Here is a 26,997-nt window from a genome sequence, read left to right on the forward strand (position 1 = left end):
CACTTTTTACTCCCTAACAATAGAGGCCAAGTTGCTGGCATTGAGTAAATTTGCACTGCACCGCATGGATACATTTCTTTTCATGCCTTGATGAGGTAAAATGCGTCTCTGTCTCTTCTGGCTGCCCGGTAGGTCGGTTGCCATGATACTGTGCTGCAGAAACTATATTTATAGGATTCACATAATGATAAGCAAATAGTTGAAATGATCTGCCAACAGGTTCTGTTGACATTTCTGTCTTTTGATAGTACAACATAAACATGCTAGACTCAATGTCATGGGTGATGTACCTTAGAAAAACAGTTCTCATTCACAGTGTGTCTTTCTGCGGCCAGTGACATTCTGTTGTAACGTTTAAAAGCACCAGCCTCAACAGAAGATTGTTCCCATTCATATCTGAGTGCAGGAACTTATGTCCGTGCCAAATTTAGTTGCTTCCGATCTGTCAGCACTGATGAAAGAATGTCTGTTGCATCACTGTGTGACGCTTGTCGTGGATAATGACATGCGATCCATGTCAGTGTAAGTTTGATTTTGAGTTTTGTGGTGTGTTTAACCCTTCATGGGGTGAGGAACCACATGTTGAATTGTGTCCCCCTGACTCTCGGTGAGCTTTAGAAGCATGTGGTTGCCAATCAGAGAAGATTAAGGAAACATTCGCAAGTCAAATGTTTTCTGCTCGGTCCACCTCTGCATGAACACTGAGTGTAACTGCTTTATTAAGTAACACGAAGAAGTGGCCTAATGTTGACAAGTGCCTGAATCAGCACTCATGTGCGAATAGTGTTATGTCACTTAAGGGCAAGGAACCATATATGGTTAATTCGTTGATCTTGATTTTCTACATGAAAATTAAAACTTTTGAAAAATGTCACAAAAGTAAAGAAGTAAAGAGTGTTACTGTAGTGACCTACAGTAACACTCTAGGGCACAGGTGTCAAACATACGGCCCGTGGGCCAAAAGTGGCCCATCAGAGGGTCTAATCTGGCGCGCAACTTGAATTTGCAAAGTGACAAAATTACATAGAAGACAAGGCATTTTGCTTCAATGAAAATAACTTATACCCCTAATTTTAGTCAGAGAAGTGGACAGAACAAAACACTGAGACCCAGGACTACAGAGCAGACAGCTATGTACCCAAATTGCACTTATTTTTCGTAAGATTTAATTTATTTGAAGGATATTGTATTAAATGTGAACATTCCCCTGATTTACATGTTCGTCTTTGCACTAAAACAAATCTTATAGGTTATTGTTCTGTTGTCTTACTGGTCGGGCCCACTGGAGACCAAATTGGGCTAAAGGTGGCTCCCTGAACTAAAATGAATTTGACACCCCTGCTCTAGGGCATAGGTCTTCAACAGTGAAGGTACTGCAGAATCGTTGGTTGATTATATATATATATATATATATATGTATGTATATATATATATATATATATATATATATTTTTTTTTTTTTTTTTTTTTTTTTTTTTTTGATTTTCCCTTCTTTAAATATGACTTAACATAAATCCATCATATTTTAGTAAAGGGATAAATGGAGGCAGAAGACGTTATCTTTCAGTCAGCAATTCATTCATTCAGAAATACGGGAGCGGTCTCCAACGTTTGACAAAGAGCGCCACACTAGACCTGTCAATCTAAGTCTCCTGTACGCAGTAGCCCCGCCCCTATCGCTACTGAGCCAATCACGAGTCTGCATATTACACGCTGCCTGACAGGTTCCGAGGGCCTATTCAGTCCCCAGGTAAAATCCCAGAGGCATACTGCAATATTAGGAGAAGAGAAGCTAACAGTGCAGCTCGCTCCCTTCAGCCAACTACTGAGGCCAAATTAGATCACTTGAACAAAACATACAAATAAAAAAGAAATATATTTGAACCTGTGTATTATTTGAATAGTTTAATATTGAATGCAGAATGATAATAATAACGTAATATGGAACACATATAGTAGGTAGATGGTTCCTACTTAATATCTCCATCACTTTAGCCGTCCTTGGCCTGAAAAATGCTGAAGACCCCTGCTCTAGGGTTGAAATTTAGAATTTCCAGGTATTTTAAGGAGTGCCTTATAAAAACTTAAAACGGTTGCTTTACAGGCAGTAAGAGACAAAAGGCAGTTTAACGCAGTTAAGTTTATTCCGAGAAAATGACTGCGCCTTGGTGTCATTACATCTAATGTCTCAAAGAACACCATGCTGAGAACATTAATCTTGTCTTAAACATTTCTTGTAAAGTATTTTCTTTAGTCGTGTAGGTTAGTAACACAACAAATATATATATATAACAAGAAGAAGAACAACAAGAAACAACAAGCGTTTATATATATATATAAGCTTGTTGTTTCTTGTTGTATATATATTTCTTTTAGTTTGATCACGTCCAACGGGGCCCGTGGGCCGTTGTTATTACTCACCATGACTCAAGCGTTACGAAACTAATAACTCAATTTGCTGAGTCGGCTCCAGCAAGCGGTGAAATGGTGAAATGTCCAGTACGGGCCACTTTTGGATATTTACTGCGTTTTCATGGGCACATTGATTCACAAAGACCGAAGACAATATTGTAACTACATGTACGGGCCACAAGTTGAACTATTCAGCCGTGGTGGTAGAGGTTTCTCTGCAGCATCTCGTCAGATTTCACCAGTGTTTTATTAAACTGTTTTGACAGTCCTTACTGTCACAACAAACTTTATCCGCATGAGTCGTTTTATTATTGGTGACGGGAATGCATGTTATTGCAAAAACTAAGATACATTGAAAAAAGCAAGATTCAAGTTATATTTAATGTCATTTACACAATATGTGAAATGAATTATTACTGAAAGTATCGGTAAAAAACTGTTAAAGCCCTGTTATGGTTATGGATATCTATATATAAGCTGCCTCTGCAATGACTACTACTATAAGATAGATAGATAGATAGATAGATAGATAGATAGATAGATAGATAGATCATAAATTAAAAAATATAGAATATGTAAAAATATACAAAGTGGTTCGTGTAAAAAATAAAATATTTCCAAAAAAAAAATTTTTTTTTCTCAGGTGAGTTCCGCCTCCCTTCAGCTCATTGGGCAGCACGAGCCACCGCCTCCTCTGATTGGCTGCGCCGCGTGTCAACCGTCTCCTCCAGGTACATGAGCTCAGGTGAAGCCTACCTGTGAGCCAGAAGAAAAGGGAGGGCTGTGGATTACACCGTAGCTCACGCAAAGGCGCAGTTAACGTAAATAAGGCTGTATGTGCCTGCAAACCAAATTCTGAGTACGACAAACTGACTTAAGTAGTAACTGTAATGGCAGCGAGTGTAGGACTGGCCATGAATCCGCCGCACACGACAGAAGAAAGGGCGGTTTTCACGCAACTGAAGCCCGTGAGGATGTCGGGAGCGGACACGGCTGAGGACACGTCCGTGTTTGAGGACGTCAAACCCGCGGTAAGAATCTCTGCACGGCCGGGCTTCAGGTGAACCGGAGGTCCGGCTTGTTGGGGCGTTATAAAACCTATTTTAAAAGTTAGCTTCCACAATTTAACATACATTGTGGCACATGTGCTGCTTCTAAAAAAAGGTAGTTTTTAAGAGAAATAATTCGCAATAAATAGTTAACTAAGCACTTGTTGAGCTGCTCTTTGGTTCCTGTTTATCACCCTGCTTTTACCTGTGACACGAAGCAGCTCACCTGTAGGCTACAGGCAGGCGGCCAGGTTAAAGTCCTAGAGAGACACCTGACAGGTTTGAAACTGCAGGTAAAGTTCAGCTGTAAACTGTGGCATGTTCAAACCCAGCTGTATTCATTGTGCAATCATTTTATTTTTTGTTTTAGTCCATTAATGTGATGGCATTCACTGCTACACAAAGGCCGAGTTTACATACTTGACAGAGACGCTGTGTGCTGTAAGATGTTCGTCAAGAACCCTGTTTTCTACACGTGTCTTACACTTAAAATAAAAATCTCACGTACCCTGCAGGTCTTAATCACTTCAATTGCAACACATTTGCTGAAAGATGATATGGGCACACGTGTACTTTTCCCTACCCTCGTCAAACTTTACCACCTGCAGAATCTGTTCAGTCGCTGGGTTTGATAGCGTGGTTTGACCTGCAGGTTGGATTTTGTGTTTGCAAAGTGATGCCTCTGTGAGCTCCTTTGCAGATCCGACCGCTCAAGGCAGCCGATGAGTGCTTGGCGCTGCACTGCCTGAAATGTGCCTGAACAATTTCAGGAAGTGACTCATGGCGTGGTACCGCAGGGGAAGGCACGCGATTGATATGTAGAGAATCACTAATACAAAAGGATAACCAGCATTTTGATAATGGCGTGTTAAACGCTTCGACGGCCCATCAGGGAAGTGTCCTGACGGCTCCTTTAATGATAAAGTAGCTACGAATTGTATGTTCCGTGATCGCAGCAGAGCACAAACAGAAACCGGACGCCTTTGTAGGGTGCTGAGGTTGGTCTCCTGCCAGGTGTTTAGTAAACAGGCAGCAGATCCAGAGACCCGGGGCTAAAACTGCCTGACTTCTTTGAGAGTTCTGCAATGTGGAGCGGATTTGATACGTCAAAGATGTTTGTTCTTGGTGTTTTTTTTTTATTAGCCCCTATTCCGGTAGTGTTTGCGCATGGGAATATGATACACTGCTTGTCATGTGTTGTACCCGCACTCAACACAAAGCATCATTAATGGACTGGGCTGGATTCATGCTGTCGGTTTTTAAGCAAACATGGAGTGAAAGCATGGTGAGCTGTTTAGAACTGCCCTTGTGGGTGCTGTGCGGCGCCCTGGAGAAGCAGATCAACGTCTCTCAGCAGCTTTCAAAAACCATTTAGATTTCTGCGCAAGTTGACTAATTGTGTAGCACAATACGCGCTGGATCACACTCCTGTAGCTGCGTTAACAACTTTCACATCAAAAGTGTTGTTGTTTTCATGCACGATGTAGAAAACTCCATGTACCTTTCACGATCTTGCTGTACATAAATGTACAAAATGAGAGTCAAAAAGAAAAGTGTGTAATTTTATAGCCTAAACTGGTTTGTGCGCCATGTCTAAGTCCATGAAATTAGCTTCCAGCACAGTTTTGAGCTGTCAGATAGCAACATTTGCATCTCAAGACAAAGCACGGTCTTGCCTGTCAGCGTAAATGAGTTTAAATTGAACTTCCACGTGTAGATCTTAAGTTTGATGGTGTTCTCTGCGAGGTCTTGGTTGAAAATGCGGCTAAGTTTTTGCTTGTTTCTTGTTGTTGTAACATGTCATGTTTGGTTTTATGCAAAACGCGACGTTGTCAAGAACAAAGCAGTCGGCTTCAGTGAAAAACTTACCCCCCAGGCAAATTAATGCCAGCTGCAGCTTGACAAAGTTCACCTTATGTGCTCTTTATTCACTACAAAGATTTAATGCAGACGGCTCCTTAAAAAACATTGACAAAAGCTGGTCTAATCCCCTTTCTTCTACGTCTTCTTCCCATCACTTTATTTCAAATCCAGGGTTTTCTGACTCAAGTAATGCACAACGCGTAGACCTGGGTTTAAGTAAAAGCCGGCCTCTTGTCTGTTTTCCTCTGTCCTTTTTTCCCCTGAGACAGGTCTTTGTGTCATTGTGTTGGTGTTTTTTAAAGCGTGCTTAACTCACGGTGTCGTGACAGTCGTATGTTGCCCGACCTGTCTGAGCAGGGCCCGCATCCCCATTGGCCGCCCTGAGGCAAGAGACGGGATGATAAAGGCCGACCTCATGAGAAAGTCAGAGGAGCAAAGACAGCCTCATGAACAAACACAAGTAACGTAGCAGGTTTACTGTGTGCCAGAATATTTCTCTTAAGTAATTTATTAAACATTTAAGTGAATGAACTCAATGATTGTTTAGTTAAACTTGTTCTACCGTTAACAGTTATCTAATTAGAAGTTGATTATCCTGTTAATGGATAGTTGTCCTCAGAGGATGGAGTCTGAAAGTTAATTCATATGCTTTAAATCTGCACGTGATCCCAGACATAGCAGAGAAACATTGGAATTTACTTTGAGGCAAGTTTGCATCAACCAAATGAATGTAAATCCAGCATGAACTCTCATTTTAGCTCTGTTATGGTCTCCACCATCTACTGAACCAAATTATCTTAAATAATGAGTACAACTTAAGATATGTGCAGCTTTAAATGGCTGCTCAATATCCTTCGCTAACGTCTCCATTCGAGGTGTTTTGCCGTAGCCTGTTATTTGACAATGTCTGCCCACAGGCTCACAGTTAGGAACACTATGCTGCAACGCTAGTTCTGTAACTGTTTGCTATGAATCAGTCAGAAGCCCTCACCAATCTTAATGAACGCAGCCTTTGCTCAAACTTCAAATAAATCCTCCCGCCGTGTTCGAACATGCTAAACCTGCAGTCGTCGTCCAAAGAGATCAAACTTGAGGTCCGGGTTTTCTGTTAAGCCTGTGGTATTTCTGTTTGTCACTTGGACGGACTGGACTGACAGACAGGATGCTAAACGCGCAGTTTAGCAATATATGGTGGAGGACGGCAGATTACCACCATACTGAATTAGTCTTTTACTCTATGAAACATCTGGCGAAATATACCGAGCCAAGAGACAAAATATGATGTGAACTTAAAGGTTTCTCGATCTGTCCAGCCAACACCAAGGCTCATTTAGAGTACTGCGGGACATAGACGCCGTAACCTACGTACGAAGCCTACTGGAACTTTCGCCGAAATTCCGTCAAAGGCAATTCGTCCTAATGTTTGCATCACCTCCTCAGTTAACATTTCCTCGATGTATCTGTTGTCTTGATCTGACACAATCAATGTGAAAGAAAAGGAAAATGTGGAGATGGAGAAATAGCTGCAAGCACTAAAGCAGGAACTGCTAAGCCAAACAATCGCAGCTCTTGCAGCCTAAAAGAAACAAAACGTCACTTCTGTCAAACTGTGCATGAGAAAACGAGATTCAGCCTCTCAACTTTTTTTTGTCCACCAAAGGTTGATGTTTGACTACTCATAAAATTATTGCCGTGGCCAAATGTTTCAGTCTTTGGACACAAATCTGAAACATGTTCATGTTCCTCAGAATTAATGGCAGAATAAGTTACTGATATGAAACCTATTTCCAGATTCTTCAAACATTATATCAGAGCAGGGTTTCCTGTAAGACTGAGGGTAGACGACGGGGGAAGTTACAGAGTAACTTAATGGCACACGGATCAAGAACATGTCGTCAGTCATGCCTAATGATTCCTAAAGATCAATACTAAGATATGTCTTTTTTTTTTTTACCCTTAGTGAGTTAGTGAGTGGAAGCTTGTTCTGATGTCATGAACATTAGGTTGTTGTACTACAAGCCTCTTCCCTCCAGGACGTTTTTCATGCAGCTGAAGTCAGAGAGATGGTTTTGGTTTGACTAATGATTTGACTTCCAGGATAACACACGCAGTTGATTTGCATCCGCGCAAGTGTCTGCTTACTACAAGTCCCAGCTCACAAGAATCCCTACAGTGATTGATGAAGGAAAGAGTAAGGAGTTGAAGCCTTGTTCAGATCCTATCATAAAGTTGCAGTGTTCCCTGCAGTTGTTCATCATTGTGAATTTTTGACATTGGGTATTCTGCGGTGCAGGCTATATTTTTCCAGACATGAACTAAAGTATAAAACACCTTTGACATATGATTCAACTTTGAGCTTCGATTCAACTTTCCTTTGCCTGCAATAAAGTTTGTAGAAACTGGCTGATCAACCAGTACTTAATGTATTGAACAAATAAATCAGTCAAAAATCCCTGAAGTGATTTATCATGTGAGTCACACCGTGTTCTGTTCAGACTGTTTGTTTGGTCTGCTGATGTCATCTGTGCCCATCGTGCCCGGCCAAGTCTCAGCACCAGACAACACATGCATCCCGCAGACAGTCATGTTCCGCTGTTTCTTAATTCCTATTGTCTCCAAACTCGCTGACTGAAACTACAAAATCTCTCTAATGACTACCGATGTCCTTCTCACGTCTCGAAAAAAAAACAGGCCAAATTGTTCTCATGGACAAAAACTACTAAAGGTGGAATCCTTTTTGCGGTGAGGCAAAAAAAAAAAAACTAAACAAAAAAAAACACCACCCCCCCTGTTGCCAGCTAAATTTGAGAAGGATCCTGGGACAATGTAGAAGAAAGACAGGACAGAAATAAGATAACACGTTTAGAGAAAGAGAAAGAGAAATGTGGCCAAAAATAGCTTGTATTTACACAATGATTAACAGCCGAGAAGGAGACTGTAATAGGTTTATGTTACCTTTTGGTCTTTTGTATAGTCCATATGTAAGACACTAAAGCCATAAATTATATGTATGTACACACTTCTGCATAATGTCTCCTTTGTTTGTGGTTTTGACCTAATCAGAGCTGCCCAAACATGTTCAGTTCAATTACAATTACATATGCATACACATTTGCAAGGTACACATACATGTTAATGTTGTGTGTGTATATATATACGTGTGTGTGTGTGTGTGTGTGTGTGTATATATTAGTTACAAGTGATTACTCATCAGCCTGCTGCAATGTAGCCCTGTCATTTAACTGCCATAAAGAAAAGGACATTGCGACCTAAAGTTAGATTTATGTGTTAGACACTTATAGTATGAGTGATGAAGTGGCTCCTTATTGTTTCACCGCTTCATACCCCTGCCTTATGAGCTAGATTTCAGTTTTTGTTTGTTGCCATGTTCTAACAAGCATTGCTCAGCTTGCTTTGTAAAATAAGCCAAGTCAAATCTCTCTGCCCCATGCTCGTCACTGTCCTGTGAAGCAAAAGCTAGCTTCCCTATCTCCCTGTTCATCAGCGGCCATAAAAACCGTCGTCTCAAAGGTTCTGTTTTTGCTCTGATGACCCTACGATGATTCCCGGTCCGTTGAGTCACAGCAGGCAGACCGGACGAGGGGAGCCCTGACACAGCTCTGCTTTTATGGAGATCCAAAGGCGAACGACCACCGTTCCTCTGCATTCCTTGAAGCCATAAAAGAAAAGTGGAGTGCAGAAGCAGCCACTTGTTTTGAAATTAGCGGGAGAAGGGGGTCCGATGTAGATGCCAGGCACTGTCGCTTGGAGGGTTTTGGGAATTAGGCCGCTCAGGGTTAGGGTTAAGGGTTATTATTTTGAAAGTTTGCTAGGTTTAAGCGAACACTTGAGACATGGTTTTGGGTGTTGTTGGATGTGCAGATGAAACATGAAGAAATCAGCTGCATGAAACAAAAAGTACTGTGTCCACAAAGGCAGGAAATTTGTTCTGTGTAGTTCAGTTTTGGAGTCTCTGCAAGCTGCTTTTCATAGTGTCTGCATGCTGAATGACGGGAGGAAAAACATGTTACTACAAACCTAGAAACAAGACGCCGCGCTAATTACTCGGCGGTAATGTAAATCCTGTGCTGTATGTAGCTCTTTGGGCTAAGGCATACAAAGGTCCTTTAAGGATGAACGTCAAATTATCCGAAAGTGCGGAAACTCCCACTCGATCCCATAAACTTGAACGCGGCTGATAAGAGGCTGATGTTATCGGGCAGAAGGATTCATAGCAGAGCAGTTGTACATGTTTCTCCAATTATTAACTCGCTCGGCCTCTGCCCAAAGATATTCTCCTCATTTACCACACGAAACAATACAGAGACAGACATTGTGCACTGTAGTAGTTCATCAACTAGTTCGCTTTGAGGTTGCCGTGTACGTCGCAGCACGGCACTTTAAAGAAAAAGAAAAAAATCGGTTGTTAAAACTGTGACAGACGTTTTTGCTGAAGTTTATAGAAGCGAGGCCAGACGGGAGGTTTGAAGCTGTGAACGAGTTTAAAGGATGTTGATTTTACTCATGGGTGGTTTTTAAAGTTTTAAAATATGTAAATGACTTGTGCTTTTGTTGGGCTGCCAATGTTAGGACAAATATTTGTAATGGCGACGAGAGCTGTAATAGCATTTATGAGCTAAGCCAGGCTAGCTCGCCATTCACTACACACTCAAACTGACACGGACATGGTTAAATACTTGTATTAATCGGTTTTATTGATGGCGTCGTCCTTTCTTTGCAATAAGTTCCTTTTTGGTTAAGCTTAAGAAAAAGATGCAAGCGAATCAGAGAGCGGCATGTGACCTCATGTCACCGAGGTACACGGCCAAGGGCGCCCAAGGGTTACAGCTGCCAGCACCTCAGCACCACAGAACCCGGTTGTGTCAAGTCCTGAAAGCCCCTGTGTGCGTTTCAGGATGGGGGGGGAGAGGAAGCAGAGAGGCTGTTTTTGTTTTCCTCAGTAAATACCCAAGATTTCACCAGGCGCTCGGATTTCACTGATGACAGAGCAGCGCAGGTTGGTCAGTGACCAACGATGGACGTCTTTCCAAACCCTACAATAGCGAAAGAACACACACAGAGACCCTTGCATTGATGCAAAATGGTCCATGACACACACACAGGCTTTCACCCTTACTTTCCCTTCCGCTCTTGCAAACAACAGAGCAAGAAACGCAAATGAAAGGAAAAAGGGACATGAAAACGTGTTACACACACACACACACACACCTCTGAGGCTGAAGTGCAGACAAAAGCCCTCAGAGGTCCGCGTATGTAAATACACCAGCGGGTTATTAACAGAGGGGTGTGTGTTGTGTGTTGACGGCGCTGGCGCTTTAAGCAGCGCTGCAGAATAACGGCATTGAAATGGACCTGCTCCGCTCCTTTGCGCCGCCCGCTCAGCTGCCGGACTCGACCTCGAGCACATCAGCACCTCGTTAGGTCGTTTGTCCCAAATGGCTGCATTCAGTCCGGGACTCTGCAGCAGGCTCCTGGTTATGATCCCATTTGGAGAGGTGCTGCTGTCGGATTCCCTGTGACTTTGAATCTGTTCTGGGGTCCCCATCAGATCGGCTGCACTCGTTCACACATGCGTTTCATAGCCGACGGCCGGACGTGGTCGCTCACGTGGCTTCGTCTCTCGCTTAGTTCTTCCTCGGTTCTTGTCTCCTACTCTTGTTTTTCTTTTTTTTCCTCCTCACTTGTTGTCATTGCATTCGTCTGGCAGGTCTATTTTTACCTAAGTGTGTTTAGGTTTCACTGCATCTTTCTCATGCTTTCAGCCTTTGTTATGGTTTGGCGGAGCGTCCTCTTCTTCATACTGTCGGCCACACCCAATAGTGGGCACATGTGCATACGAGCAGTGTAACTTTTCTGCGCGTATTCGTACGCGCACGGATAAATGCATTCGTCTATGCTTGTGTCTGTGTGTGTTTGATAGAGAGTGTGTGTGTGTGGTCTCTGCAGCGCTGATTCCCTCTCTTAACGGCCAGTGCTCCTCTAAAGGAGAGACGGTCCGCTTCATAGACTCTGAATGACACACATGCCCCCACACACATACACTGATGCACATACCAGTTAATCAGGGGTGAAGATCAGATAACGGCATCTACTCAAACAGAGGAAAATACCTGGAATTTAATTATTTTGCACCCGACCTGTCCAGTCCTGTCGCCTGAAAATGTTTCTTTATATGTAATCACAGAGTCTGGTTCTTCTATTGTTGAACTCTGATTGTTGCATGCATGACTGTTACTATTTTTAATCTGCGGCAAAAGACACCAAAATGATGTATGGTGAAGACTTATGTGACACAAATAGCATGCATCTAATTAAAGGCTTACTGCGATATTTCTGCAAAGTTTTTTTTCCCACCTGCTTTGCTGCCCCTGGCAAGTTTAATTAACTTTAAAATATTTAACCACAAAATGAAACTCTTAGATGGTTTCTGTACATTGATTGTACACGGCCACATCTTTGTTATTTCCAAAAAGCTAGAATGCCGCTGACAACCGGACAGGAAACTCAGAAGTTAATACATGCGGTTTGATTTTACGAAACCTACGCACACGTACATTCATGCACAAGGAGCTCACGTCAATGGCCGTTTACTTTCCGCGACGGTTTAAATCTGCATTCACGTGTGTGTTTGCATTCCCCCTCTTTTCTCGTTTTGTGTTTTATGCACAGCTTCACTCTTCTTCTTGTTTGATTGCACCTTCTTCTCTTTATCCCAAATGAAAAGGTAATCTAAAGCTCATCCCCTCGTGTATCCTGACGGATTATTCCTAGGAAACGCCCGTAAATAAGCAAAGGGGGAAGCTTTCAGCTGTGCACATAATGGTCAAAGGTTTTTTCATGTATGTATATCAGCTGCAGAACTGTTTACATACTGATTTCCAGATGATCTGTGGAGCAGTGGCATCATTGTCAGCTAATGATCATCTTTGAATCACATGAAAGCAAGAGTAATAACTGCCTCTTACAACTCCAAAAGAACAAAAAAAGCGTTCACCGTTCAGCAGTTAATACGTCTCCAAAAACGCACATGGCGACCCAACAGACAACAGCATCATAAAATTAAATGAAGGTGAATTCACTCTTTGGATGTCTGTCCCTAATCATGGCTGTTTGTCAGGGCAGTGAGTTCCAATTGGAAACAGGAATGTGAGGTTTGATAAATGATGTGTTGGTACCAGTTTTTTAACTTCTGATGGGTTTTGCATTTCAGGTCCTGTGATTCCCCTCAACGTTATGTTTTGCTTTTATTTGCCTCTCCTTACTAAGCTCTGTTATAGCTTCAACAAAGTCGGTGAAATCCACTGCTTCTGCTTCAACAACTTTGTCCAAAAGCTTTGGCGGAAATTGAGTCGTGTGGTACACACAGCAACAAGGAACAGGCTTGGATTTCCTTCTTTAACCTTGTCGCACGTTTCTTTCTTTTCAGACCCGACTGGAATTGGACAAATACCTTCCTCCGGTCAGCAGTCCTCTGTTGAGTCCTTCAACTGACACAACCGACAAGAAGTACAGACGAGAGAGCGCCTCCGTGGTCGATGAGTACTTCTCTGAGGACAAACCGTCAACCCCTTACAGCCTCAACATTAACGTCATTCTTCCCAGCACCACTCATCTGCGCACAGGCCTCTACAGACCCAACACCAAGACCCTCACGCCGCATCAGATCAAGACAGAACCCGGGCTGGAGGTGCCCTGCTCCATCCCCACTGCCACTCAGGCCCTGCCGGACTTCACCTCCGTCTTCAACGTGCCACCGGTGGTGAACAACGTTTTCATAAAGCCAGACGTGAGCTCTGGAGGAGTAGGGAGTGTGGCCGCAGGATCTCAGCAGCAACAGCAGCAGCAGCAGCAGCAGCAGCCAAATTTGGACACAGAGCTTCACATTGGGCCTCCGCCTCCCCAGCAGCCGGTCTACCACATGCCCATCACTACCTGCGCCGACCTCACCATGACCCTGTCACACACCAGCCCGTCGGCGCACGGCTCCAACGGCGGCAGCAGGACCATGCTTAACCTCGGCAACGTCGCACTGCCGACATCCAGCGGCAACTACATGATGGCAGAGCACCAGCAGCACCAGCAGCACCAGCACCAGCACCAGCACCAGCACCATCAGCTCGGCTACTACCAAGCCTCTCCAAACAACTCATCTCAGCACACGGCGCCTCACAGCCTGCCGCCCTCGCCCCCAAACTCCCAGCCTGGGAGCCCTGACGGCCAGGCAGAGCTGCTCAGCTTAGCCTCTCAGCCTCCGCCGCCCTATCAGCATCGTCTGGGGGGGTTGAAGGTGACGGGATTGTCTTCTCATGCTATGCTGATGACACACGGCCAGGGAGTCCTGACAGGTCCCAAATATAACAGGCGGAACAACCCAGAGCTGGAGAAGAGGAGGATCCACTTCTGCGATTACCCAGGTGTGTGGTCTGTTTGCGTTGCACAGAAAAATTCTTGAGAAGACAGCATATTTATTAACGTTCATAACATTATTTCTGAAATAATTCACCAAAGTCACCAAGCTGATCTGCCCTAAGCTTAACTTAACTGATCTCCCTTTCATTTCACATTATCTTTGGACTCCACTGTGCCACTGGTACTCCAGGCAAAACACAATCTGCAAAAACGACACACAAGAGGAACGTGCTAAAACGCACTTAAAGCCTTGTTCCAGTGAAAAGAGTTAAAAACATTGCATGTGCACAACCTGTTTTAATTTCTTCACGCTGGATAACTACCAGGAAAAGTTTTGGTTTTAGACTTGCTGGCACTCTGCTGCAATACAGCGCAAGATAGAGGGGAAAAAGACATGCTGACTCTGCAATGTCAACCAATAGACCTTAAACTTAAACTGCAGTCCAACATTTGCCCACACGCATAGTAAATACCGAAGCACTATATATGTCTATTTAAATCAACGAACAGGCACGCAATCAGCATCTTTAGCTCGAGATTTAACGGTTTGATAATCAAATGACAAGTTTCGGCACAACCACCCCAACAAGTTAGTCCTATTTGCTGCCGGTGTTGCTGTTGTGTAAATAAAATCTTTTAGAAGAGTGAAGCGCATATGCAAGTCCCTAATACACCTATCTCTCACGTAATAATAATGATAATGATAATATTACTACACGCACATCGGTGCAGGAAAGACACGTGTACATAGAACTACATCATCAGGATACTAAATATCAGCATCAATATTGATATTCAAGTTTTAGCATTGAAGATGTGATTTAAAACGAGGGGAACATTACTAAACTCTGCAGATGCAAATAAATACTTCAAAAACAGAAGTATTTTGCATTCATTAGAACAAGCTACCGTGCATTTCTCTATTAGCTGTTCAGAAGCTAAAGTTCCTCGTCCTTGTTTGCGTAATATATTCCAAATTAATCCCATACAAAAACAGCGTGGAACTGCTCAGAGTTTCCCATGACAAGGATCCTGTTTGACAAATATGTGACTTCGGAGCTGTCGTTTGTCCACCTGTGTGTCAGTTCCATTTGGTTTGTCTCTGCTTGGCTCACGATCTCTCTCTCTCTCTGTGTTTTTTCTTGCAGGCTGCACCAAAGTTTACACAAAGAGCTCTCATCTGAAGGCGCACCAGAGGACACACACAGGTGAGAAAGCCGATCTCTATGGGAGTTAAAATATCTGATGTGTAAATCTGGGTGGCTGCTTCTTCCGCCTTGCACATGATGCGTCAGCCAAAGAAAGCATGTTTCCACACAGGCAATGCAAGCAAGACCGTAATGTTGAACTTGTGCTAAAGAACTACAGTAGACAATAATCAGGGTGATTTTAGGTCAGATTTATCTATCCCGACAGTAGTAACAGGTGACTGGATTTTCTGGTTTAAGGTTCAGTCTCCTTAAACCAGAAAATCTGATGGCTGCAGGATTAAAAGCTTCTATCGTGTGACATGGAGTGAAAACATCTCTCTTAGGGTCAGTGCAACCTGCTCACAACAATTCAAAATTAATCTCAAGAATCAGGAGTCTGGCTAGACATGTGCATCATCTGTAACGTGTGTGTTTTAGCTACAGCTTGAGTCCTCTGCAGAACGAAGCCCTAAATCCGTTCTTGCATTTTCAACGCGAGTGAAGATTTAGTAGATGTTCATGCCTGCACAAATCACATTTATTAGCTCTCCTTGTCCAAAATCTCGATTTAATCCTGTAATTCAAACCAACAAACACCCAGTCACGAGTTCAGTTGCTTTAAGCTTAGTTATTTATGATCTGCATATTTTGTCGCGTTGCCAGTTTCGATACGCCCAGTAATGATAATAGAGATGAAGCATAAGAAGGAGAACATAATGAAAAGCAAAAACAACATAGAAGCGACATTGATTTGCTCCAGAGTTTTCTTCTTCTTTTTTTTTTTTCCCTCCGCCATGTTTATACATGCTCATACCTGCTCTCCCAGCCTCCCCAGGGAGAGGGAGAACAAAGAAGGGAGGGAGGATGGTAAGACGAAGAAGAAAAGAGGATAAAAAAAAGGGAAGAGACACTGCTAAGCTAAGGCCAAACCAGTTACTCCTGCTTTTCAGTTCCTTTTCAGAGGATGTAGGAGGAGGAAGGTAGGGGGTACACAGAATGGGGGAAGGCCGGTTTCGATGTGTTTCCCTTCTGTAAGATGAAACCTGTGGATTCCCAGTGGCCTCAGTCCTGGATGTTGGAGATTTACTCATGCGATAAAAGCGGCCGAGCTCGTTCAGTGTGAAAACCGTGACAGAAACGAGAGCGGGCACGTGAATGCATGAGCAAATAGAAACAGATCTCTGTTCGCGGTCATAAAGATATAAAAGGAAATTTTATGAATCTTCGTGGGGAAGTCGGGTTGTTGAAGCAGCAGGATTCAACAAGATGAAAAGTACACAAGCTGTAAAGTATGAAGTGAGAATGGCAAACAAAAGCGATAGGGTCAGAGAGCGGTGAGATGATGTGAATATGCTTTTGATGGAGGCTTGTATGGGTAATCTATAGAATTTAGAGTAGATGTTTATTTAAATAAAACAGCAACGGGGCTGCAGGTCTTGAGAAAATGAAATCAGACTGGCGTCCTTACTGAGGACTAGCCCCGCCTCCAAAATGGGAACCAGTGCAAGGTGCTCTTAAAACCCCCACAGTGTTCCTGATTTACAACCATGACTGGCGACTGGCAGCTTTTATAACTTCTGTTGTGACATAAGCAGGACAACATTATTAAACGGCAACAATAAACTGCCAAGCAACTTTCCACCCCATCAAGGAGTGCACCACGTTTAGACGATCGTACAGCAGCCATTGAAACATGACAAGGACAGGGGAGTTTACTCATTCTGGTCCATCGGTAAACTTATCCAGCAAGCTTCTGTCACATCCTGGCAAAATCAGACTTGCCTAGCTTTGTTTTGCATTTAGTTGATGATGACTCATGTGTTGGGCATGCAAAGGAACATTGAACTGACTGTACAGAATTGGAGGAAATGTTAAAAGCATAACCTGACATTTGATGTGACAGGAATGTCATGCAGTGTATCAAGGCTCCATCGTTGGCCTCTTTTTAGACAAATAATCCATTTTGGTTCCATTTCTCCAGACAACACGCAACTCATTCTACTTCTTACAACTCCTAACTTCTTGGAACTCATCCAGCTCTCAATCAATTTTCCACCAATTCAGTAAAGATACATCAAAAATAGTCTCATTTGGCTCACTGAACTAACGTTACATTCATAATGAGTTTGCGTCTTAAAGTTTTGCCCAGTGCCATAAACCTGTGATCTCATCTCTGACCTCAGACTTGGCTTTTGAAATTTATTTCAGGCTTTATTGTTAAATAACTGATTAATGCTGTTCTTGATATCACATCACATGAGACCAGAGTCAGATGACTTTGTTGGACAGAGTTTATGGCATCTTATAAACAACTGGAGTGCCTCAAGGCTCTATCACTGGCCCCCTTCAAAAACCCCAGCCAAATTTTACCGATTCACTTGTGAACTTCTTGAAACGTGTCTCCACTGAGATCAATCAAAAATCTGTCTCATTTGGCTCACTGAACTAAAGTCACCTTAAACTTAAGCCTAGTGCCCTAAATCGTGACCGTATCTCTGACTTCAGACTTGTCTTTTGAAAGTTGCTCATACTTTATCTTCAACTGAATTGATTAATGCAGCTCTCTGTTTGCTTGAGCAGTGAAGGCTGTTCACACCTTCGACTTCTGCAGAATGCTGCAGCCCGTTTCTTATCCAGAACAAACATAAAAGATAATCTAAGTGACATTATAGCCTCTTTACATTGGCGTTGTGTTGACTTTAAGATTTTATCCACTGCCTTGCTTCGGGCATTATCATTATTTTATTATTAATGTTCACATAGGCTCTTTAACCGACTTGCCAAACCAGTGCTTACGAAACGCTTGTTTACATTCTAAGTGATTGACAGACTTACTGATATGATCAGTTTGTTTACTTATTATGGAATGAGAAGGTTAATAAAATATAATTTTAAAGAGGAAGCATCGCTAAACTCTCATTTCCTTCTCTTTTACATCAGTGATGCAGCAGTTTTGATTATTAATTATTATTTGTGTCTGTTTGACTTTCTGTTGAATAGCCAGAAGGTATGTGTTGCCTCTGAAGCCTGATAGCAAGAAATCTTTAATATGGGGACACATCATCCCTCATTTACGTCTGCTTCAATCCACTGGCAGAGAGGGTTGTTTGTCTTCAGGAAGTTGTGTGTGTCAGAGAGTTGTTTGAGTTATAAATGGGCTATAAATCTTTCAGTAAATAGTTTACCCACTTAGATACCCACTTTTTCTTTTCGTGGCCATCTTTTAAGGAATATATTCACATCTTCCTGAATTCAGGTGCCCAGATAGGGAAATGTTGTTACATGTTTTTTTTGTTTGTTTGTTTGTTTTTATTGGCTTATTTTGGCATGATCAGAATGAAGCTGCTGTGGGTGTAACATAATGCAGGTTTGACAAAATGGAAACCATTAAATATGTTTATTAAAATCTATTTAGCATAGACTGTGACTCCTAACACAGTAACACAACACGGCATGCGTAAGATCACAGTTTAATGTTGCCTCCAGTTTAGTGTGTAATTCAACCATATGAGATTGGTTTTAGATTCTTGGATCAGCTAAGAAACTTTTGTGTGCATGCTTAACAGAGTGATAGTAGAGTTTTGGGGGCGGGGAGCTTATGCCAGCTGTCATTGGGCAAGAAGCGAGGAGGCGTGGTACACTCTGGATAGGTTGCCAGTCTATGACAGGCCTAACACATAGGCATGTGCTTGAGTTTCCTTATACTTTACTCTTGAAGGAGATGATTGATAATAATTAGGATGGTGAACACAGATGCCCATTTCAAGTCATTATAAAAATGCACTAGTTCAGGGACCTGCATGAGGTGAAGTGAGATGACTTTGTCAGACAGAGTTTCTAGCATCTTCTAAACAAATGGAATGCCTCAAGGCTCTATCATTGGCCCCCTTCTAGACAAATGATTCAGCTATAATATTTTGACACTTCCTTATACTTTACTCTTGAAGGACATGGTGGATATTGATGTACATATTATCTACATGGTGAACACAGATGCCCATTTCAAGTCATTGTCACTGTTAAAATGCACTAATTGAGGGACCTCAACCTTGACCGTGGCCCCAGCAGCCACTTCAGCTCTTCAGCGTTAACTCTTGTAACTCTGTTAGTGTGTACGCATACGTGTGTGTGTAAAGACTAGTGCCCTATCGGACTGATTAAGGAAGCCTCCAGCCCTCTTCACAAACACTAACTGAGCTGATAAAGCCAAGAGGTCCACAAAGAGTTTATGGGCGTCCTGGAGAGCCTGAGTGTTTGCTCTTTGACTCACTAAAAACCACGCAGAGATGGTTATAAAATGTTATTACTACACTCCAGATATATTACACCACACTGTGTTGTCATGTGTGGTTTGAAGTAGCAGAATTGTGATCACTCTTTGGTTTGAAAATGGACAGAAAACTGTTTCTCGGGGAGTTGTAGGACTTGAAGCCTCCTGTGGACTCAACCTGTCTCTTCCATATAAAGTACACAGCCGCCTTTGTGTTCAGAATGACTGAGGCATTGTAGCTGTTAGACAGCCTGTACATTTCTGAGTGTGTGTTTTGTTGTGATTGCGTGGGTGTTTGTCCATTATGGTTTATGACATGTTCACAGGGCTCATTCATGTACGAGAGAGCAAGAGACGGTGAGATAATGGTTTGGCCGTTTCTAATCGGCCACCTGACCAAACAGCTGCTGTCTCCACTACACAAATACCTTTAAAGGCCTTTTGAAATTTGACGCCATTTCTTTTTAAGCTATACATCCAGATTTTCATTGAGAGCAGCTCGGTGGAATGACGATGGCGATCATTAAATTAACAAGTTGAAAGAGTTCAGACCTTCTTACCAGCTTACAGGTGTCATCATTGTCAAAGCTCAGGATTTTCAAACGTTGGTTATCATTGGTTATAAGTAGCTTCAGTTAATCTGCTCTAAAACTCAGTGTCTCCTTTTAAACTACAGGAAAACGAAAGCATGCGTGGATGGATGGAGGGTTTAGGTTTTCCCCTGACCTTTTGGCAACTTGTTTAGGAATATATACCAGTCAAGTGTGTTTGCTCTGAGCCTGTGTGTGTCATATTTCACCGGCCTGTTTGCTAACTTTCAGGGATAATAGTCGGCTGCGCTTTTGACCCCGAGTGCACGACTATAGAGCAAAGCCAAACACACCTGTGAGCTGAGAGCCTCGACCCTTTTATATGGACACATTTGTACTCCACCTCTACACACACACACACACACACACACGTGTACGTTAGAGAAGCAGGATATTGTCCAGATGGAGAAAGGAGTACCACTCGGCATGTGTTTGGTTTTTTTTTTTTTTTTTTTTTTTTGGCACTTGGATTGTTGGACTGTCTATAAATGTTACCCGACTATTGAGGGTGAAGTATTTTAAAAACATTTCGCATGTACCCTCTTTGTTTTCCATCACCTGAATCCCCTCTTTCGCTCTTTGGACCCCATTGCTCCGGTAATGGCTGCCACTAAATGATTGATGGTCAATAGCAACGGTTATCTAATCAGCGCTAACGGGGCCTTCGATGGTAATGACCACTTGATGACCCACATGGCTCGAGAGAGTCACACTCCTCGACTCCTGGCCGATACAAGAGTTTCACCCACCAAAAAGAACACCACTTAGAAATGGAATTAAACATCTACAGCGTTTTTTGATTCTTTTTCTTTTGTGTAGGTAGAACAAATACGAATTCCAGAGAAAAGAAGTATAAACAGAATGTAATTAGCATTTGTTTAGAAAGTAAATTCTTTCACTTTTATGAAAGCACCGAGGCTGTTTAGTTCAGTATTGTTTGTGCATTGATTTGTAGACATAAATTTCCACTTGCTATGACAAATTACTTTTTTTTTCTGTTGCGCACATACCTGCCTATTCATCTGAGCTTTATTTTCTCTTTGTTGATGATTAGCTTGATGTTTGGCAATAGCACGTTGTGGCACAGCGGAGAAATGTCAATGTTTGGGTGGAGCAGGATTAAGTGTCATGTTAAATTTACTCGGCTCATTATTCCTCAGGCGACTTGAATTCCAATTTTCAGGTTCCCTGTCATCTCTGCCTCCATGCCCTTCACTGTCTTATGAATATAAATCAGTGTTTTATTTCTTAAATGATCGCCACCACAAATACAGTGATATAACAAGGACCGGTCACATGTAAGCGAAAGCACCTCGTAGCCAATAGGGTTGGTTTTTAAAACCAATAAATGTCTTGTGTGTGTTTGTTCTTTGTTTCTGAAGAGCATCGTTGAGCTCTGACAAATAGGATGTGTCCATTTCCTTGATCACCATTTGCATAGCAGATTTTCACTAAAGTATTTTAAGCTATTCGTGGCATGAGACACAAACTGAACAGGGACCCACTCATCACAGTTGCTTCATAGTGCTACTAATGGTCAATGCATAGCTTCCAAAATAAAAACCACTGTTACCTTGTGTACGTCCAACCTGTGGGGCTTAGGAGGCATTGTTTGTCCAGGTGTGTGTCCTGTTTTTACTACGTTTTCACTGAGCTTTGAGTTTTCTAACTCAAAGCCACTTCGCTCAGTAGTCATAGAAGAAACCTTGATCCACATTTGGGGTTTCCTTCAACATGTTTTTATGCGTTTCATGCTCACTTGAACTTGTTTTGTTTGATCGAGTTCTGATGTAAGCTCTGTAAGATCATGACTGCTGCGGCTCCTAGAGCCAGTGTCTGGGATTAGACTTATTTTGAAAGATCTTTCATGAAGTATTTCCTGGATCGTTGTAACTGGGAATTGGAGCAGGAAACAAACCACTTGAAAAATGATGACAAAATTACGAAAACAAGAGTATGAAAAACGCCTGACTTCTGTTGTTACGTTTGTTTTGGTGTGTCAAATATCAGAATGTACCTGAATGCATCATCAGGGAAATTTTGACATTTACTACTACTCTTCCTTGTTTGTCGATTTAATTAAGGAAACAAACCACAAGTAAAGTGAAATTATATTGCAGTCATAGTATTTGCTTGTATGCGCAGTCTCCTACTTTCTCCTTAAAAAAAAAAAAAAAAAGTTTTTCTCTGGGAAAATACGTAAAGAAAAATTCCACTTTTCTCTTAACTTAAAACTACAGTTCAAGTGTTACAGAGTAAGACAATTGACAATATTCGACTATTAGTGTGAGAAAGGTATAAAAACGAACTGTGCTGTAGATCGCTAACGCCTCCCTTCTCTCTCTCTCTCTCTCATCAAGGTGAGAAACCGTACCGCTGTACATGGGAGAACTGCGACTGGCGTTTCGCCCGGTCGGACGAGCTCACTAGACACTACCGGAAGCACACCGGGGCCAAACCCTTCAAGTGCATCGCCTGCAGCCGCTGCTTCTCGCGCTCGGACCACCTGGCTCTGCACATGAAGCGTCACCAGAACTAAACGCGGATACAACCTGCACATGCATAAACACACACAAGTCGAGCAGTATCCACGCACTACGTGACAGCCACATGAAGCTACAGGCTTTAAATTAACTAAACCAAAATCATCCCTGTGCACTGGTGTTTAGTACTGGTACTGTATGTTGCTACCACATGCGTTAAGTGTTAGCAGACATCAAAGTGTAGCTAAAGATCTTCTAAAATACCTCCACGGGCCGCCGGATTGTGGTCTCCGATCACTTTTCGGTCAGGGTGAATGGATCTGAAGGAGATCAGAGCTTGTTTTTACACTTCCTAGCCTCGGATTAATTAGCTGCTCTGTTATCCAGTCAGTTTCACTGGATTTCACAGAGACACTTCAGGTTTCCTCCTTTTCAGAGATAGTCTAGTCAAGTCAGTCTCGACACCAGAGCTAATGATCTACCAAAAACCCAGGGATGATTTTGGTGTCTTGATTTTAAACACATTCACACAAAAAATTGCAATCTGAACTGTGGTGTGTGGCTTCTGCGATGGATTTGGGACTCCTTCTGATTAAATCCGGGAGAGAAAAAAAAACTTTTTTTTCTACTATACAGAACACAAAACTGTCTCTTTTCCTTCAAATATCTGCTGCCAACTTCATCGCCAGCTTGTATCGTTTTGAGGCTCGAACTTTCAAGGAGAGGCGGAAGCCTGTTCCCCTCCGTCCTGCCTGTGTAAATACTTGTTTATAAGTGTGCTTTTGTGTGTTTGAGAATGCAACGAATGTATTGCAATTGATACTTGACAACTTTTTGTTTGTTCTTTTTCTTCTTTATTATTTTTTTTTTTCATTGAATGTTAAATATCAGCAACTTCCTTGCAGTATGATCTCACTCTGAGGGTCTAAGAAAGATGATCGATAGTCAAACGAGTCTCCGGGGAAAAAGTTAATCATCGCCTAGTTCTGCCTGTTTCAGCACAGGTAATACCTGCCGAGCTCAGAGAGCACAGAGATTTGCCAATGTTTGTATCCATGACATTACCCGTTGCCCCGGCAACCAAGCTCCTTTGACAACAGTTTGCGGTTTGCTTGCAGGTCCTATTCAGCGCCGTTTTATTTTTTCTCCCTCTTAGTTTTTTTTTTTATTCTCTGGTATTTGTTCAGCACTTCAGCTCAAGATGGGTGGACAGCCCTGTTATGTAATCAGCTTTTTGTTTGTCTGCAATGTACGGTGCGGCTTCTACATCGCACTCACACAGTCAGCCACGTGACGTAAACTCGATTGCATGACACACTAATTGTCAGTTGCAACTTCTGCAATTCCCCCCCCCCGCCACCTCCTCCCCGGGGTGTAAAAAAGACTTTAATCCAACAGTTTGGAATACCCAGGCAATTTTGTGCAGCGCTTGTACACTTGCCAACAACTGGAATTACAGTAAGGGGAAAAATATGTTGCACAGTATAAAAGAACAGTCTGATTCCAAGAAGTGAAACGGTTACCAAGCAGGAAAAATGTCCCGAAGTAATCGGATTGAGAACTTGACAAAGCAACCGGTTGAACAATCAGCGTGGTCACAAATATAAAAGTGAACTGTATTGTTCATGTCTAAACCTGAACTTTCTCAGGGTGTCTTCCAGTGAAGCTTATTTAGTGATCAATAACACATTCTGTCTGTGTTTTCACCATTCACGCACGTTGTTTTCTTTTAAGCCAGTCAACTGAAACGTAAACCAACTGGGCTGAGTGGTGTTGGGGCCACACCCACAGCTCATTCCACCTTAACTCAGATTCCTGTCTTCGCTCTTTCAAGCTCTTTGCCGTGGAGATTCGAAACTGTACTGCTTCAGTTAAAAATACACATTAAGGAACAAAGTGGCCAGCTTTAAAAAAAAAGAACAAATTTTATTGATCTTAACCTCTTGAAACAATTCTTGGAATTTGCTCATTCATGTTTAGCGTCCTGCCTCTCCACCAGGGGGCGCTACTCAGTTTTTATCAGACCAGCTCTGCACCTGATAACCTGCACCACCTGCTGGACAGGAACAAAACAGCAGCAGTACTTTAGCCCTTTTTATGTCAGCTCCTACAGGCAAGAAAAGTGGGAAAGGAATAGCTACACGTGCATGCGAAGTACGTTAAAGCTAATTGGTGTTTTCAATGAGTAAAATAAAATTTTCTATTTTAAAACCTATAAAACGACAATTATAACACTTTACCTACAGGGGGCACAGTGCAGAGTTTTCTGCAGGCTAGGTTTCCGCACTGTATGTTTTGTTGCTGTTGCTTTTCTTGCCAGCAGGTGTCGCTTGTCCGAATGCGTCTTCAGTTCTGAGGCACAGATTTTAAAATACGCAAACCTTGCGAGCACATGCACAAACGTGGCATTTAGGTGGCGCCGCAACATTTAGGCAACAAGGGGGGACGTTTGTTCAAAGTCGGTGGTTGGTTTTATTGTCATTGAAACTTGACCCTGATGCTACGTTCACATCAGCGTTGCATTCTCGGTGGAAGCGGGTGATATGTGTCCATCATGTGAACGCACCACGAGGCTTAAGGTTCCAACCAAAACATGAAGCACTGATTGACTCCAGTCACTCTGATGTGTGTTCATTCACAAGAAAACGCATCCTCTAATTTCAACCCTGTGATTGTTTTAGTTTTTCTTTAAAAGGTTTAGTCCCAAGGAAACAAGTTCTCCTGCCTCTCTCAAGAAGGGAGCACTGACCACCCACTGTGTACATATATGTAGTTTTATTTCCAACAGAAGTCTTTGTAAATATGTGTTTTATTTCCTATTATAATATTAATATTTCTAATATTTCTTTTTTTTTAATAGAGGGCTATTCGATCGGTTGAACTTGAGATTTGTTTAATTTTGTTTTGATACTTCGTGTGTGTCAGAAAATTATCAAATTGTGTATGTACAAATTAATAAGAACAACATTTTTTTTGTTTTTGTTTTCTGTTTGTGCATCAATGATGCTGCAAGGAAATAATAATAATAAAAAAAAATCATAAAATATAGTGGATTGTCTTCTGGTTTATTTGGCTTTCGAGTACATGTTTCCTTCAGCTTTGAATATTTTGTATTGTTTAAGAAACTCTTTAAGGGAAAAAGCAGGCCTGGACTGTGTACGACTGCTCAGGCTGTGTGTTGGGTGATGCAAAAGGGATCATTTGGTTAACAAAAAAAAAAAAATCACAATTTTTCCTCAGCTCTCTTAGCATCTTTCAGCTACTGTATGTGATGTGATCTTTCCAATGCTGCAATTCCTCAGATGTAAACTAGAGATTGACCTCAAAAAAAAAAAAAAAAAAAAACAGATCTAAAGCTATATATTAGAGAGAATCTGGCCAACTCAAGTCATGGGCGCCATGTTAGATACCTCGGAGAGAAGATTCCACAGTGTAACCCTATGAGGTGGATGTACTTTGTTGAAATAAATGTCCTATTTTCACCATTAACGGGCCGATAAATGTTATCACCAATGACTGCCTCACGTGTAAAAGGCCCTCACTTAAATATCCCAGCATCTACCTACTTTAAATATTGTAATATCCTGGAGCCGTAGGCTGAGCACTGTGGCATATTTTAACTTTTATACCCTGTTATTGCCACTTCTCTGTGGGTGATTACTGGTTAGATGTATCTAACATAGAAACACAACTCAGATGGTCCATTCCCTAGTTGGACAGACTCTCTCCAATATGCGGCTCATCCTAAATGGATCCCCATAGACCTCTGTGATAAAATGTCTAACTTTATATGTTTATAGCCTGGTACTAAAACAGTTTTGGTCTACATATCTAATTTCTCCATTCGTGACAACTGCACAAAGAAGTTTTTTTTTTTATATTGCAAATTAAATCATAATGTCACTCCTAAGTACATAATTGCTGTGGAACGGTTAGACTGTAGAATAGTTGCCATCTAAGGTCGATGTCTGCCCAGGCATCAACCACTCATAAAACCACCTGTTTGACCATTTTTGACCGTTAAGTAGAGTCGGACCAAGATGGCTGACGACCGGAGGCATCGCACTGAGCTTCAAAACTGCAATAAAACCAATAAGGAAATTGTTGCGTCGTGATTTGACAGGTGAAAGGTGACACCACCTCTGCCGGGGCTCCGTGACACAAAACAACCCTGACAATTAAGCAGGAAGAATCAGACTGATTATGATGATATAAATGCAGGGAGGGTGAAGTTGCTTCTGTGTTTTGCTGGCAGGGAAAGTAATTATTATGTTTGTGCCAAGATGCTTTGAGTCAGGAGCCTCGGAGATTTGCCTCATCATCTGGGACAACGCCCTCGATGTACTCTGCATGTGTGTGCAACGTGCCGGCGCTCTTCATTCTCTCAATGAGATCTGCCGCAACACGGGTCTCAGTTTTCAAGGAGAGTTACTAATGCTAAACATTCGCTTGCCAGTTCATTAGGCACAGCGGTGAAATTCTAACAAACAGCAACAGTCCTGCAGTTAACCTTAACTTTGTGACGGTTGCGGTACTCCGAATTAGTTTAAAATATTTGAGAAAGCAAGCAAAGGCCATGTAACAAAAAAGTCAGTTAAAAAGTTGAATGGAAAGAGATGCAGACGAGGAATGAATGATGGGATTGAGGGAGAGGACGGATGTGCTCCATCAGGCTTGTCCCTGCTCAGTGATCACAGTGGAGGAGACTCA

At 42.2% G+C, this 26,997-nt stretch overlaps 1 protein-coding gene across 1 annotated transcript; it reads left to right on the plus strand.

Annotated features, from left to right (window-relative positions):
• The first annotated feature begins 3,182 nt into the window (after positions 1-3,182).
• klf5l (Kruppel-like factor 5 like) lies at positions 3,183-25,335 on the plus strand. The gene is made up of 4 exons (XM_047607498.1): positions 3,183-3,443; positions 12,772-13,759; positions 14,903-14,962; positions 22,165-25,335. The coding sequence occupies exons 1-4, from the start codon at positions 3,303-3,305 to the stop codon at positions 22,341-22,343; spliced, it is 1,368 nt and encodes a 455-aa protein (XP_047463454.1). The 5' UTR covers positions 3,183-3,302; the 3' UTR covers positions 22,344-25,335.
• Positions 25,336-26,997: the final 1,662 nt, after the last annotated feature.

This window comes from Mugil cephalus, chromosome 15, assembly GCF_022458985.1.
Source record: "Mugil cephalus isolate CIBA_MC_2020 chromosome 15, CIBA_Mcephalus_1.1, whole genome shotgun sequence".
NCBI lineage: Eukaryota > Metazoa > Chordata > Actinopteri > Mugiliformes > Mugilidae > Mugil > Mugil cephalus.

Bases quoted from the DNA above. Each gene is read 5' to 3' on its own strand.
- klf5l (XM_047607498.1), top strand. From the start codon at position 3,303: ATGGCAGCGAGTGTAGGACTGGCCATGAATCCGCCGCACACGACAGAA. The intron at 3,444-12,771 runs GTAAGAATCTCT...CTTTCTTTTCAG, and splicing joins TTGAGGACGTCAAACCCGCG to ACCCGACTGGAATTGGACAA. The intron at 14,963-22,164 runs GTGAGAAAGCCG...TCTCTCATCAAG, and splicing joins GCACCAGAGGACACACACAG to GTGAGAAACCGTACCGCTGT.